A 16,433-nucleotide genomic window follows, 5' to 3' on the forward strand; every position below is an offset into this window, starting at 1 on the left:
TATATGAAAATATTTTGTATTTTTGACCTGACTATGCTTTGGTAACCAGCTGTTCTTTAAACACAATTTTTACAAGTTCAAGTTTCTCGTAAGACACAAACTTTACATTAGAACTTATAAACAATAATTATCGTAATTATGAAAACATGAGATGAACCGCAGTTTCAGCTGTAGTCACTACACCTTTATATAATCATTATTAGGGGCTTTCCGTTAGGAATTTTCTTAGGAGTTCTGTATTTTTTGTAATTGTACTATTCTCAAAAATGTCCAGGAACATTTTGGAGTTTCTTTTTTATGGATTTCACATTTACCTCCTGGTGCCTCCAGCCATTACATATACAAGTGTTCGATTACGATACGAATTCTTTACTACGAACAATTGTTGTTTATATGAATCCATATATATCATAAATATTTATTTGAAATTTTATAATAGGTAAACATGTTTGATGGTTTCAGCAAATCAAAGAAATCATCTCCCAAGCAGTATTGATGAAATCAAGTTTTTGTTATTTAAACAATCAGTTATATATAATTAATATGCAGAAAAAGCATATTTAATTAAAACGTAGTTATTAGCTGTATTTCTCATATATCACCGCAATAAACGATTTTACCTTTAAATAAAATATTCGATTTTTTTTTCAAATACAACATATTTCAGGAAATAATGTTGTATTCCTTCTTTCAAACTAAAATAAGAAAATTGATACTATCTACATCCCCGCAAAGCAAAAATATGTGAGCAGTTAATCATTTAACTTTTGCCCTTATGTCTTTAAGCAAAATAAAAGCTATATCACGAATTATAATTTCCCCCTTAAAACTTGGTATTATTTTACTATCTGACAGAGCATACCACTAAAAAAAAATCTCTATTTGTGATAAAATTGAAAAAAACATTTAGATTTATATTGTCTTTCTGTACGTATGCAATAGTGAAGGGGTAGATAATTCAGATTAAGGTAATTTTAAATAGAATGTGTTAGGAATTTACCTATTTTATAATAAAATAAATTTGGTGTATATTCTGTCTTCTGTTGGTTAAAAGTATTACCTTCATTTTCAATGTTGTCAATTTTTATGGCACATGCCCACTTTGATGTTATATATTCATACGCAAACATGTTTGTACGTTGTTATTGTAATATTAATACTATTAGAAATTCTTTCAGCCTTTCTTTTGATAGAAATTTATTTATAATGAATGGCAATAATTTATTTTGAATTTATTGACCCATAAAATTATTTTTTGACTCTTTACGTTTTACATAATCCGCTTTGCGGATTATTTAATGTGAAGATTCAAAAATTTATTTTATGGTTCAATAAATTCAAAATAGATAATAGCCAGTCATTAAATGTAGCAAGAAAACGGGTCCGGTGACCCCATTTTTCCTTTTCGTAACTGAAAGCATACTATTAAAGCTATCATCTCATATGTTATCTCTAAATACTATGGTGTAGTTTACGCTTTATTGCAGAACATTGGGTTTTCCATTCATAATGTATACAAAATCTGTCAATTTTGAACATCATTTAGCTTGAAAATAAGCCCATTGACCCATTTTTTTTTTTTTTTTTTAAGTATTTAAAGTATTATATAAACTACATTTTGGCAAATTATAAAAAAATTCTATGGATTATACTTTAGACACCCTATCAACCTTAAGACAGCATAGTTTTACCTTCAACTAAATTGTATCAAGTAGAACTATCTTCAGTTATTATCACTGTTAGTAAAGTATCATAATATTAAAATTTCACACAGATGTTATAATAAAAGTTAATACACTCTAAAATGTGTCTAGCCTTTGATGCACCTGGCCTTCGAGACATAATCATACTAAAATAATAGCCACTAACATGACACGAATAATAAAAAAAGTTTAATATCAAACATTTACTGTTTTCTGAGGGGGAGATTAATAGCATATGAAAACACGAACAAATACAAAATTGCAGAGAATCTTGAAGATACTAAGATCAAACGCAATATTTGAAATGTCCAATTTTTAAATAACAGATTTTTTATCATTGAAAAATCTTTAAAAAAAAAATGTTTTTTCAAAGAAAAGAGTAGTTAACAATAATCCTCTGACATCAATGAAAATGACATAAAAAAGAAAATCTGACATAGTTTTTACGAATGTATTAGTAAGACAGTAAGAATTTGAATTTAATGATAACAATATCAATCTGTGTCACATTAAAATTAAAATAAATATCTGATAGAAGGATTGTTTTTTTAATATATAAGCTTAAAACAAAACTGGATTCGCATTGATTACCTGGTAAAATGATTTGTCTCTGGCTCTGCGTTATAGTGTTGTTTTTATTGTTTGAAGACGAATCAGGAGGGTCAAATTCGATCAACGGAAAAGGAAACTTATAAAAAAACATATACATTTGAAGTTGTTCTTTTTTTGTAATTTAGAGATTAACAAATTGTAAATTTTTGATCGATTATTCAATACATAGACTGAGCTACATATTTTGTTTTATTATTTGTTCTGGTCTATTCACAGTGTAAGCCGTTTATGGTGGTCAAATGTATTTTGTAATGAAATTTTTGTATATATAATATTACTTTAGATTATTTATTGAAACTACATTAAGAATCATTATTTATTCATTTTGTTTCAAATTTTTTAACGGTGCGGTAATTTTCATCGAATGTATTTTTTAAATGGTTTAATTTGAAACCTAAAAGAGAATAGTTAATATATGCAATTATATAAATGACGCATCACTGTACTTGTTTTTTTTTTTGATAAACATAAAACAAATATTCGTGCATAATTATAATAAATCAAAGTGTTTTCCTCTCTTAATGACGCAAGGAAAAATAGTAATTAACGTACATACAGTAGGACAGATAGTCCATTTTGATAACAAATAACATATAACAATGATCAATAACAATTTAAAAAGTATATGGATGAATAAGCAATTAGCTTAATTTCAGTTTGTTTTGAATTTTTGTCATTTAGTTAACTGAAAATATTCAACTATTCATTGTAATGTAAGCAAACAGCAAATCTCATTTAACTTGTCCAAAAAGTAAGATATAATTCATAATAAAATTATTTGAGGGGCTCGCGGGTCTAAATCAATTTTTTTTTTATTTAATATAGGATTTCGCTAAATTTTTCTTTAAATGAACTTTATCTTATACTTAATAAAAAGAAAAAATGAAATACAAAAATTAGGTGACCGTTCATTTACGCTCACAAACTGCCTTCGAACGAAGCATACATTTTTGTAAATGTTTTTTTTTCTGTTGAACTAATAGGCGAAACAGCGGTTTTATCGAAATAAAAAAAAAAAGAACTAAATAACAGAAATCGCTTAAATTTTACGATAATTTAGTTTATGTACACCTTATTCGAAAACAACAATAAAAAATATAAGTCACCGATGAGTTAAAAAAAAAAGATATATCAATTTTAATGCCAAAAAATGGCATTTTTGTACCAAAGGGAGAAAATTTCGAGCTTTTTCAATGATATCTACATTTTAAAAGTCACATGGGGTCTACCCGAATTGATTTTTTGGAATGATTTTTGTACCATAATATGATAAAGTGACAACTACTAAAGGTAATAAATAAAATTTGTAATAAAAAGTAATTTTTTTCTCTGAAAATCTTATACCTACGAGCCTCCTTAAGGGTATATATATTAATTAATCCTACTCAACTTCGTACTTTATTTGGCATTTTAACTTTTGTTTTATTCGAGCGTCACGGATGAGTCGTTTGTTGACGAAATGTGCATCTCGGGCAAATATACAATTTCAATCCTGTTATCTATTTATAGTTCATTTACAACCACTGGGTCGATCAACCGCTGGTGGAGTTTTTATTCCACGAGGGTATCACCAGCCTAGAAGTCAGCACTTCTGTGTTGACATGAATTATCATTGATATGATCACAATTATAAATTAACTGTTTACACAACCGGTAATGTTTTATATACTGAGGGTGTTCTCCCTCAGGAATTGATTACCTAAGCTGTATTTGGCAAATCCGTTAGGAATTTTTAGTCCTCTAGTTAAGTCTTTTGTAGACAAAATGCGAGTCTGGTGCAAATACAAAGTGTCAGTGCTGGTATATATGTTGAGTTTTTGTACATTGTTTTTGGATATTCTGCTTTCAGTCTGGTTTTTTTTCGGTATGGTTGTTGCTGGCACGTCACAAACATTGTAATATGTTATATGTCGTTTTTCAAATTTTAACTGTAAAACACGAATCAGGAATAAATCTTCTTGCTGTAAATTCTTATTTCTAATGCCGGATTTAAACAAATTACTTTCAAAATTAGTACTTAGACTTGAACAATATACAATGATAATATGAAATACCCATTGTGCGAGGTATGACCTGTAGATATGTATCCAAAATCAGTGAAATAGTTAAGAGAAGCATTAGCTATGTAGAAGTTCATGTCATGCTTATATATATTAAGACAATTAATATGTTAACAATACTATGTAATGATATTTCACATCTTTTATAAAATTCAAATTCAACAATTTAAGATACTAAACCCTCCTACGGCGACCATTTTTTGTGTTTCAATACGAAAAATAAAAGCTTTAACTAAAAAAAATATCCCAAGAGATTGTGTAATCAAACTACGTATAAGGATCAATATTCGCAAAGGCTTATCTCTACTGTGTTGAAAATTGTTATATAAAGGTAAATGTGCAATATAGTTTATTAATGATATTTTCAAAGATAGCAAATTTTAAAAGCTATTTAATTTGAAATTTAATTTTGCAGGAGTAATTTCAAGTATTTGTGGCAAGACCAATTCATCTGAGGGTAAGAACACGTCTCTAACATACAAACCAACGACATACGAAGAACTTACAGCTGAAATATTTTGGAAATTTGTCAATGTAACAGAAGAGTTTCAAGTTTTGCTTGCAGGTGAGTCTTTGTTATTTACGATAACTTGCATTATAATGGTAGGCTTTTAATTCAAATTTGAATTTAAAGTGTTTGGGAACGTCTCATGTGTATGTGGCGTTTTGAAGTCAGATGACTGTAACCCAGTAATTGTCGTTTGTTTGGTATTTAATGTAGGGATCTCGAAATATAATACAACTTTCGTACATATCTAAATATGGTCCTCGGAAAAGACTACTGTGTCGCTTAAATGTCACACTAAAATATTATGTCTGTTTGGACTGCTCACTCAGTTGTGTTTATACAGCGGAACTATAAGCAACTGTTACACATTAATCTAGATGGAAATGTGCAAGCATTAATTAATTTATCATAATGGAATTTTTGAAATAATATGTATCCTGGTTTGAATAGATATGTTGGAGTAATGTAGTAATACAGAGGAACAATGTTATTAATACACTCGCACGTATATACACATCGGTATTACGATTGAATTTTTCTTTTGATAAGACATGAATTATCGCGATGGACACACTATTATATTGTGAGCTCGAGCAAGTAGCAATACCCTGATAAAATGAGTCAGAACCATTTTTCTTCATAAAAATGTGTTTTACATTATGATAGTTCTCGTGCATTTTATTTGACCGATTTAAAATAGGTTTATTTATTGCAAATATATGCTCACTTAAATGATAATCGTCTTTGATCCGACAACATTTATCATTCTTCTGAGCTGTTTGTTTATGATAAAACATGTATATCAAATAAAAATAGTGTTACATCTTAAAATCGATAACAAAAAAATATAAAAGAAAATATCATTTCGTTTTCTACAAAGAATATAAGATATTATAATATTCCCTCGTTAGAGATAATATTCTTGAGACATCAAATTACACGAACGATGTTATTGCTTAACACACTTCAAAGACAATATATCTAGTTTATCAAAGGTTTGATTAGGTCTTTTCAAATTTCACAAGGAGAGAGATTTTATTACTAATGGGAAATGTTTGAAATTGTTTTTAAGAAAAAAATCGATAAGGGCGTTTATCAACGATCAGATCTAGATTTCAGGTATATTTTGATGGTAGTTTGTTTATCTTCAATTTGTCAGCTTCATAAGGCTTACAATAGGACACTGGCTTTGCTCATTTTGTAAACTTATAAAAGAGACCAGCTACAAATGTATTTTAAAGTTATAAGGTGATTTTATTTGGCTTGGTTAGAAAGTTGTCTCATTTGGAATCCAGTGACTGCTTAGATGTATATATGTGACACATTCAGTGAACTTGACCTTAAGAATACTGATTCGGCCTAATATCAATCTCTTTGTCAAATTTCCTTTAAAAATACAAAAGTCTTCTTGCCTCATGTAGCATTAACATATCTCAATTGATACGTTAACTGATTGTATTTTAACTCTCGATATATACCGATGTCCAAGTACACAATAGCCCCTTTAGCAGACCCGACTAAAATAAAATATTTTGATGTCCAAGTACACAATAGCCCCTTTAGCAGACCCGACTAAAATAAAATATTTTGAATACTCATCACTACGAACTGGTAAATCATGGTCTTTGATATAATGACAACCTAATATTTGTCTTATTTTGTCTTCTATTTTATTTTTTTACCTTTTTGACTAAATCTTCAAAAGAATAGTGGTTGATGACCAAGACCTGTTTCTAAAAATAAATCCAAAACTTACTCAATTTAGAGTGTATGTGCTTTCCTCGTTTGTTATATCTTACTAGTTACTTTCCAAATGGAGTTTGGAATTTTTTAAATTCTGTTATAACTATTGTCTCTTATTTGTGAATATTTTTGTAGTCGATTCTTGAATTTTAATTTTTACACTAATTAGGAAACACAAATAGAGATCATTATATAATATATGAAAGATAATCAAACATATATGTAGATTAATACATGTAATTAAAATGACAAAACACGTCAGTTACAATAATTTAATAGTCAATTTACGACAGGAAAGGTAAGCATACATCATAATTCAATAACTCATGGTCTGATATATTGTACTCTGAGGGAAATGTAATTATTATAGATCAAAGAAACAAGAAAGTTCTAATGGAAGCATAATCACGCTAATGTTTGAAAAAAAAAACTACAATCACATATTGAAAAAAAAATCATTATTTCATCAATAACATCACAAGTACTTGACGCAGTGTCTTCTAGGAATTAGCAGGTATATATTTTTCGCTTCTTTGGGCAGGAACATAGCAAAACGGAATTTAATTGTTGAAAAGATATGAAATGTGAATAAACAAGATGCAATGTAGATTAAAAAAACATAGAGGTAATTACCCATAGAAGTAATGAATCAACATTGTGGAAGAATTAGTTTGATCAATTGCTTTACAATTATAAATTCCTCTCCTTCAACGGGAACTAGTTTGGAATATTGCCGTTTACTCTAATTCATAGATTCGTAAGTTTATATTTAACTTTAAAGTACAAATTTATACTGTTATCTAAATAATTTAAAGACTAATTTATAATATATCGTAAAAGTCTAAACAGGTTTTAAATTAATAATGCACAATATCGCTATATCTGCACTTATTGTTTAAATTACAATCCAAACTAGAGGCTCTAAAGAGCCTGTGTCGCTCTCCTTGGTCTATGTGAATATTAAACAAAGGAAGCAGATGGATTCATGACAAATTGTGTTTTGGTGATGGTGATGTGTTTGTACGTCTTACTTTACAGAACATTCTTGCTGCTTACAGTTATCTCTATCTATAATGAACTTGGCCCAGTAGTTTCAGTGGATAAAAATTGTTAAAAATTGACCATAAAGGACAATAGCTCCTTAGGGGGTCAACTGACCATTTTGGTCATGTTGACTTATTTGTAAATCTTACTTTGCTGAACATTATTGCTGTTAACAGTTTATCTCTATCTATAATAATATTCAAGATAATAACCAAAAACAGCAAAAAATCCCTAAAATTACCAATTCAGGGGCAGCAACCCAACAACGGGTTGTCGGATGCATCTGAAAATTTGAGGGCAGATAGATCTTGACCTGATAAACAATTTTACACCATGTCAGATTTGCTCTAAATGCTTTGGTTTTTGAGTTATAAGCCAAAAACTGCATTTCACCCCTATGTTCTATTTTTAGCCATGGCGGCTATCTTGGTTGGTTGGCCGGGTCACCGGACAAATTTGTTTAAACTAGATACCCCAATGATGATTGTGTCCAAGTTTGGTAAAATTTGCCCTAGTAGTTTTGGGCCAGGTGAGCTAAAAATTAATTAATAACACAGCATGAATAACATGCGTCCATCATTCGTATTGTTTGACCAACAGATAATTAATATTTGTCTTGTCTGTAAAAAAATTGGTATTAAGAAAATCCAGTCACTGGTGCATTCCTATCTTCTTATATAAAATGCTGATGGATAATCTTTATGCTTAAGGGCATATCCTAACCATACAGTAAACCAAAAAACTCGATAAGTTTGAGTAATTTGTAAATGTTTAGATCACAATTCAAGTTCCCTTTCCGCAGTGATATGGACTTTTTCATTAATGGAACCAGAAAAACCATTCATAATAAGAAGATGAATTTTAGCAATTACACTCAACTTTAGACTCTTCAGCGGTACCAATTAGATTTTCTCGTGCGTACTGTGTATCTTAAAAATTATATGTTTAATGGATACCCGATACCAATACACTGTACAAAAAGGGGAACTTAAAAATCGTCCGGAAGTCGTTTATCAACGAGTAAAATAAAATTCGGAAAATACATTACAATTCACATGTTATCAATCTTAAGATGGGGTTTAAATTGAAGTTCACATGAATACGGATTCAATGAGGTCGAATTATTAATTTACAAGTGAATAATTCATAATGATCCATGTTTTTTTTAAGGTTATTTTGACAAAATTGAACCATACTGGCTGTTAAAACAAATTATTAATTCACTGTTTGCATTTCAGTAATGATTGAACAAAAAAAAAATAGATTTTTTAAAATATCTCTTAGCTAGTGCCCTTTTAACGTCTTCGGCTGAAAAAAAGTCGAAGAACCAGATTTGTTCAATCATACAAAGGGACAACTAAGCATTATTGTCATGATTACATACATCTTAACTGAATACATTGTTGACAACGGTTTCTTAATTTTGATAATGGAAATGATGTTCCCTCATAAATTCCACTGAAGTCGATCGACACCAATTTTATGAAGAAAACATACAGTTTAACCAAATTTGCAAAAAAGAGGAAATTGCTTTTCTTTGTGAATTTTTGGAAAATTTGAAGAAAAAAAAAATTTGATAAATCAATTATACAACATTCCCCCAAGAAGAACGTTTCATTACAGACTCGAGTTCATGACTAAAAAGATTTATCAATCTTTTTGAATGCGACGCCAAAAAATGACAAATTGCTGATAGATTTTGAATTTAGTCATTAATATTAGCAACAGCTACCGTTCAAGGCCCATTACTGGCGTTAGTCTGTTTCTGCTCGTTGGTCTGGTTTTCTAAACGACATTCCCCGATTTCATTTAGTTTTAAGAGGTAGAATTGCTACAAAATGTTCATATAGTTAAAAAGAGAAAACAAATAGGCAAAATCGTTTAAACTTTTTTTTTAAAAACATATATCATTAATGTATTTCAATCAAGGTTCCCTTGTCTGTTCGTGCTTCTATCTCATATATCCAATGAACTTAAAATATAAAACTATTTTTGTGAAGTTCATACCGACACATAAAAAACCCTTAAATTTCAGATTTTCTATTAGTCAAATTCTCATTCTTTGGAGTAACATACCATTTGCCTTAGCCTATGACGGTTATAATGTATCAGATACAAAAAAGACTTGAAAAAGCTTTTTCTCTTATCATTGTGATTTTAATACCAAAGATAAATCTGTTAATTCAAAACTATTCAAGTAAATTAAGTAATAACAATGGTTGCAATTATCAAATAACAAATTAATCTGTGAACGTTATTATCATTTTATTCTAAAATTGGCTAAAAGGGATCATCAAATCCACATTTGACCTGTTGCTATTGAGGAGGGATTTGTCATTATGAACTACTTGGATCGAAAATTTTTTTTTATACTACAATGTTATTGAAAATCAAAAAAATAATGCCTTCCTCACAAACGTTGTTTTGATATGATTTGAATTCTAGAAGTAACGAAATACTAGTCGAATTTGTACATTTTTTTATTTAAATGACGTCACGTTTAGCCATGGCTGTCTTTTCACCAAAATCATACATGAAGTTTTGCGAAGTTTACTTTATTTCGAATTTACAAATTTTTTCAAACTCTAACGTGTATTTTTGTTGTAAAACATTATAATCAGAATGATATTTGAACTCAGTCATAGACCCCAATAACCCCAATAAAATCTACTGTCAAATCAGGAATATAATAGTTGTTATTCATTTGTTTGGTGTGCTTAAGTGTCTGAGTTTGCCGTTTGATAAGGGTCTTTCCGTTTTGAATTTTTCATTGGAGTTCGATAATTTTGTGATTTGACTTTTTCATAACATTATGTACCAAAATATACTACTGATCAGAATTGTGAATGGTGTAATACATGCTCCGTGGACAGCATGAGATACTTTGATAACAACCATTAAGCTTGCTTCAATGTGTTGTCAGTTCTTATAAAATTTAACTTTTTATACCATTATCAAGTCAGTTTTATATATATTTTACTTTTATAATTGGACAAACACTTTGTATTGAAATTTCCTGACAGCATTATCATGTTTTTGAATGTGGACATACCAATGGACAGTTAATAAGTACATATTTAGTATTAAGACAAGAATCATTCAGTGATTTCTTATATATGTCCATATTTGAAAAGAGTTAAACAGTATATATACTCTGTGATTCAAAACAATTCGCGTAGCTTAACTCCCATTATATTTATAATCAGGAGAAACCAATGCTTAAAAAGTTTGAACTTATGTGTAATAGTTGGCCATCAATGGAACAATGTTCTAGTTCAAATGTTGATTTTCTCTTCATTATAGGTATTGATTTTGTTGTTGTATGATATGTGTTATTAACTAAGCAGTCAAAACTAAATCGTTTATTTTGAAAAATCTATAACGTCATTACAGCATTTCTATAGCTTAATTGTGTCATCATGCCGTTTTCCCTTCAAAGATTAAAATATGTTCGTCATGAACAATTAAGCATGTCTATATTCTATATGTGGTAAATAAACTCATCATAGATACCAGGATGAATATTTTAATTTGCGCCATACCCGCGTTTCGTCTAAAAAAGACTCATCAAGAACGCTCGAATATATAAAGTAAAGATGCCCCAAAAAAGTACGATGTTAAAGAGCATTAAGAAATAAACATTTCCGACAAGTGTCTGATATCTTTCTTATACTTATCAAAAACCAAACATGTCGGATGTGAAATAACATATTGATAGATTTTCAGTTTCCATCCATTCACTAAGAAAACAGATACGAAAACCACGGAACTTGTATTATACATAAAAATCAGAAAATGTTAAAGAAATAAGAACAACAGACCATATTAATCAAACCATCTGAATGATATTTTGCATTTTTCAAAGGTACAGCCCGTAACAGAGAAGTGATCGAATTGATGTTTCTTTACCGTCAAAATTAGCTACGTTATTATTGATGCGCAAATATCAGAAACACAGTTTTGGCAGTATTTGGCCACAGCTTTATTACAAATTACAAAATTATAAACACATATAACTAGATAAACAGTTAAGATATATATATATATATATATAGCAAGCAGATAGATAATTAAATGAACGTAGTCACCTTTCATATTGGCAGACTACAAAAGATAACTAGATAACTAACTAGATAGATAACTAAATATTTACAATAAATGAAGCATCCAATAAAATAAAATGAATCCTGGGATACAGAGATTCATTATGTTTTGTGTGAAGGGTCCTGGGATACAGAGACCCCCAATATCAAATGTTTTGGATGCTAATTGTAATATGCGACAAAATGACGCATATCTAAAGTAAACGCAGCGAAATGTGCCAAATTGACCAAGGCAGTCATAAATGACTGACGGGTCAACCACCATTCCAAGCGAATAGAGCTGCGTAAAAGCTGTGGGCCAAATACAATAATTATATAAGATATAGAAGAGCTATACATATCTAATAAAAACTGAATTCAAATGAATATCTTAAAAGTTCATGATTTACATTCGGGAAAAGTGTGTGGTGAGTAGACAAGGAAAGCCTCTAAAGCGCCTTGAATTGTGTTTAGAAAAATGTAATTACCAATATCGGTAAGATGTACACCATCTTGACATATAAATGTAGAATTAGGAAATATATCTGAGTATCGTATGTAATGTCCCCCTTGGCGAATGATATAACTTGCTATTTTCCCTTCAAAGATTAAAATATGTTCGTCATGAACAATTATGCATGTCTATATTCTATATGTGTTAAATAAACTCATCATAGATACCAGGATGAATATTTTAATTTGCGCCATACCCGCGTTTCGTCTAAAAAAGACTCATCAAGAACGCTCGAATATATAAAGTAAAGATGCCCCAAAAAAGTACGATGTTAAAGAGCATTAAGAAATAAACATTTCCGACAAGTATCTGATATCTTTCTTATACTTATCAAAAACCAAAAATGTCGGATGTGAAATAACATATTGATAGATTTTCAGTTTCCATCCATTCACTAAGAAAACAGATACGAAAACCACGGAACTTGTATTATACATAAAAATCAGAAAATGTTAAAGAAATAAGAACAACAGACCATATTAATCAAACCATCTGAATGATATTTTGCATTTTTCAAAGGTCAAAACTAAATCGTTTATTTTGAAACATCTATAACGTCATTACAGCATTTCTATAGCTTAATTGTGTCATCATGCCGTTTTCCCTTCAAAGATTAAAATATGTTCGTCATGAACAATTATGCATGTCTATATTCTATATGTGGTAAATAAACTCATCATAGATACCAGGATGAATATTTTAATTTGCGCCATACCCGCGTTTCGTCTAAAAAAGACTCATCAAGGACGCTCGAATATATAAAGTAAAGATGCCCCAAAAAAAGTACGATGTTAAAGAGCATTAAGAAATAAACATTTCCGACAAGTATCTGATATCTTTCTTATACTTATCAAAAACCAAAAATGTCGGATGTGAAATAACATATTGGTAAATTTTCAGTTTCCATCCATTCACTAAGAAAACAGATACGAAAACCACGGAACTTGTATTAGACATAAAAATCAGAAAATGTTAAAGAAATAAGAACAACAGACCATATTAATCAAACCATCTGAATGATATTTTGCATTTTTCAAAGGTACAGCCCGTAACAGAGAAGTGATCGAATTGATGTTTCTTTACCGTCAAAACTAGCTACGTTATCGACAAACTTAATAGAGTAGTGACCGAACTATTGGAACTTTAACGTTAAAAAGATTGACAATGCTGACAAACTTTCATGTGTCGATAATCAAGTTTAATACCGATAATATTGAAAATAATTCTAATAATATGAAACAAAATATGTCCATGCACCATTTCGATTGTGCGAAAAGTAGTCATTTCTTCAAAGTCAGAACAGAAAAAAAAAGATTTATGGAGGACGTCTTGATAGTATTATTTCCTTTACAATTTTACCCAAAACTAAAAGAAATATACTGGTAAACAATTAAAAAGGTGTTTGATAGGAATGAATTCCTTTATTTTTTCGGACTACAATGTGTACCGTATGTGTGATGGATTTGAATTCAATCAATAACTTTGAAATGTTTTCAAATATGTATACACAAAAGGGAGGACTGGTATTTTATCATATTAGTTTAACATCTGACCTTCTTTTCTGAAAATAGGCACTATTCAGGGCCAAATATGTTGTCAAAAATTCTTACTTTTGAAATCCAGAATGTACACGTATGTTTTTCTTAAAACCTGAGTTAATTCCGACTTCGTATCATTATTACCAGAGACCCTTTATCAAGAAATAAAGCTGTGATTATCTTTTTGTTGGTAAAGTGGAATTGTAATGTCCCGGATTGTCAGGTTTCGAAATTTAGGACGTGAAAAAGCTCGTCGGAACTTTGGTTTTTAAATCTTTTTTTCATGTAGAACGGTGTGAATTATTCAGCTTGAAGCAAGAAAACTCTTGGATCAAACGAAGGAATCTCTGGTGTTAATTTACCAATTTTTGTCGAAATACACATACAATTCTGCTTAACCGCGTTAATTTAAAAAACTTAGTGCTAACACACATCTGCTAAGTCACGAAACATTTGATTTTCAGGAGGGGAAAAAGGGGGGGGGGGGGTTATATAGTTATATATCTCAGAATATTTTAATAACCGCTTCGCTGGTCAGATTTTTATGTCCCCGCCTTTAGGCGACGGGGCATTAAGATTTACCCTTGTCTGTACGTCTGTACGTCCGGTCTATAAAATTTTTGTCAAATATATATCGGCTTGTTTTTGTCGGATTGGTTTGATATTTGGTCTGAAGCTTTATCAATGTGAATTGTACCGTGTCTCCCCTTTTCAGGTCTGTCATTGGTCTACTTCCTGTTTTGCGGGAGGCATCTGTGTCTCATAGACACATTTTCTCTGTTTTCTATTACAGCTTATACAGCAAAATTCTGCTGACAATTTTTTTTTTTCATATGACAAAATATTGAGGCTGCAGATTTTTTAAGTCAAAATCAGGGTCAGAATATTGTTTTCTAAAAACTACCAGGCCCCTTTCTCTCATTCAATAAAAATTTTGACTGTCCCTTTGGTATCTTTCGTCCCTCTTTTTTGGACCAAGTTTTTATCGTAAAATGGACAGCCTCCTATGGCTCTTTGTGTTTGTACGGACAAGGATTTGTCGCGATTTTGTATAACTAACCAAATTATGAGATGATTATGAAAGCCCCTTAAATGTTATTTTCATTTTATATATAAACATATAAACATATTAAACGAGTAGCTTTTGAAAAATGAATAGACCGAACGGCTTAAATACACGTAGTAATTATTGTTTGCATGTTCCTATTTCCCAGGAGCCTGACCTATACAATTACAATTAAATAAGTTGAAATGGATCTTTTGCGAAATCGGTTGAATGATATCCAAACATTAAGCTTTAAACATTTTTTAAACATTTTAAAGCTACATAGTTCTTTATTTGCCAACATCTCTTGAAGTATTTGCAGTTAATTTTTATAATTGACATTAATCTTTCTTTTACTCCGCTTTAGTATATTTGTCACGTACATTCGTCCGTAATGAGCGGTTCCCACAATTGTTTTGTTGATTTTTCCTCTTAAGATTTAATAACGAAACATTTCAGCGGTAATTCATACAAGATGGCTTTGATCTATACAGGCTGACACTATCAGGAGTATCAAGATCATGAGATGTACTTGACATAACAATATGTGGATCCGTTCACTTACCTCCATTAGCAATAGATTCGTGCAAAGATTTGTTTTCATTTCATTCACATAAAAAAGCAAGCAACTGCTACTTGTATGATACGATCATTTATAATTATTAGCCCGGTGTAGCAAGTTAGTACTGTTATGGCACATTGGAAAGCTGTACTGAAGTCAAGTACAAGGTCCGGGATGACAAAAAAAGACTTTAATGTGACAGAAGCAAAAATATATATTATGTAGATTGTTGGTTACAAAGTAGAAATCAGGATCAAAATAAAATTAAAGATTTCAAAGACTATGTATTTAATATAAGCGAGAAATACAAAATAAAAAACACATCACTATCTTAAGTGATGTGATAAATTACAGGTTATCGTACGACCTTCAACAATTCGCAAAACAAATATTGTATAGAAAGAATCCTTTAAAAAATGGGAAACCGGTTGAAAGATAAAATCCATAGGCAAGATTTATGTTTCACCAACAAATGAAAAACAAATAAAATAGACAGTAACGAAAGACAAGCAATTAATCACGGTGTCTTGTATCTCTTTTTTTTTTAAAATTTAAATGTTCAAGCTTGTTACTCACTTTATCTGTAGACACCACTTTGCCTCCATTCTATACTATTGTGTATTAATGTACGCATTGGCACTATATTAGATATAACACATTACTAGAACAAACATTATTGTTTTATACAGTCATTGGACTGGTAAATTCAAGAATAATTTCAAATGAGTATGCGGTTTTGTCGAACAGTTATATTCAATTGTACGATGTCATCCTTCGGAAATGTCTGTACATATTCAGAAATATGACAGTTATTTATTATTTGTTCTATTAGTTGATACACTCTAAACTTTCATTTTCTTTCAGATTTAAAGGACTGTCCAGTTTTTAATCAATTTAAGATTTCGGTTTCTTTGTTTATATGTTTATTTGTAAGGAGTAGAGAATAACTAACATTCCTGAACCTTATAAATAATACAGTACACAAAGACGTAGATTGTAGACTACTTTTGTGTTTTTCAGTC

At 30.0% G+C, this 16,433-nt stretch overlaps 1 protein-coding gene and 1 long non-coding RNA gene across 2 annotated transcripts in view; one reads left to right on the plus strand and one right to left on the minus strand.

The window, feature by feature from the left end:
• The window catches only part of LOC139516643 (uncharacterized), a 681,292-nt gene that overhangs the window by 216,474 nt on the left and 448,385 nt on the right, over positions 1-16,433 (minus strand). The window lies entirely within an intron of this gene.
• LOC139516624 (glutamate receptor ionotropic, kainate 2-like) overlaps positions 1-16,433 on the plus strand; it is a 96,061-nt gene that overhangs the window by 52,508 nt on the left and 27,120 nt on the right. The window contains exon 2 of the mRNA XM_071306824.1: positions 4,791-4,940. Within this exon, the coding sequence (XP_071162925.1) occupies positions 4,791-4,940 (150 nt within the window). The remainder of the gene's footprint in view (positions 1-4,790; positions 4,941-16,433) is intronic.

The sequence above is a fragment of the Mytilus edulis genome, chromosome 3 (genome assembly GCF_963676685.1).
Source record: "Mytilus edulis chromosome 3, xbMytEdul2.2, whole genome shotgun sequence".
NCBI lineage: Eukaryota > Metazoa > Mollusca > Bivalvia > Mytilida > Mytilidae > Mytilus > Mytilus edulis.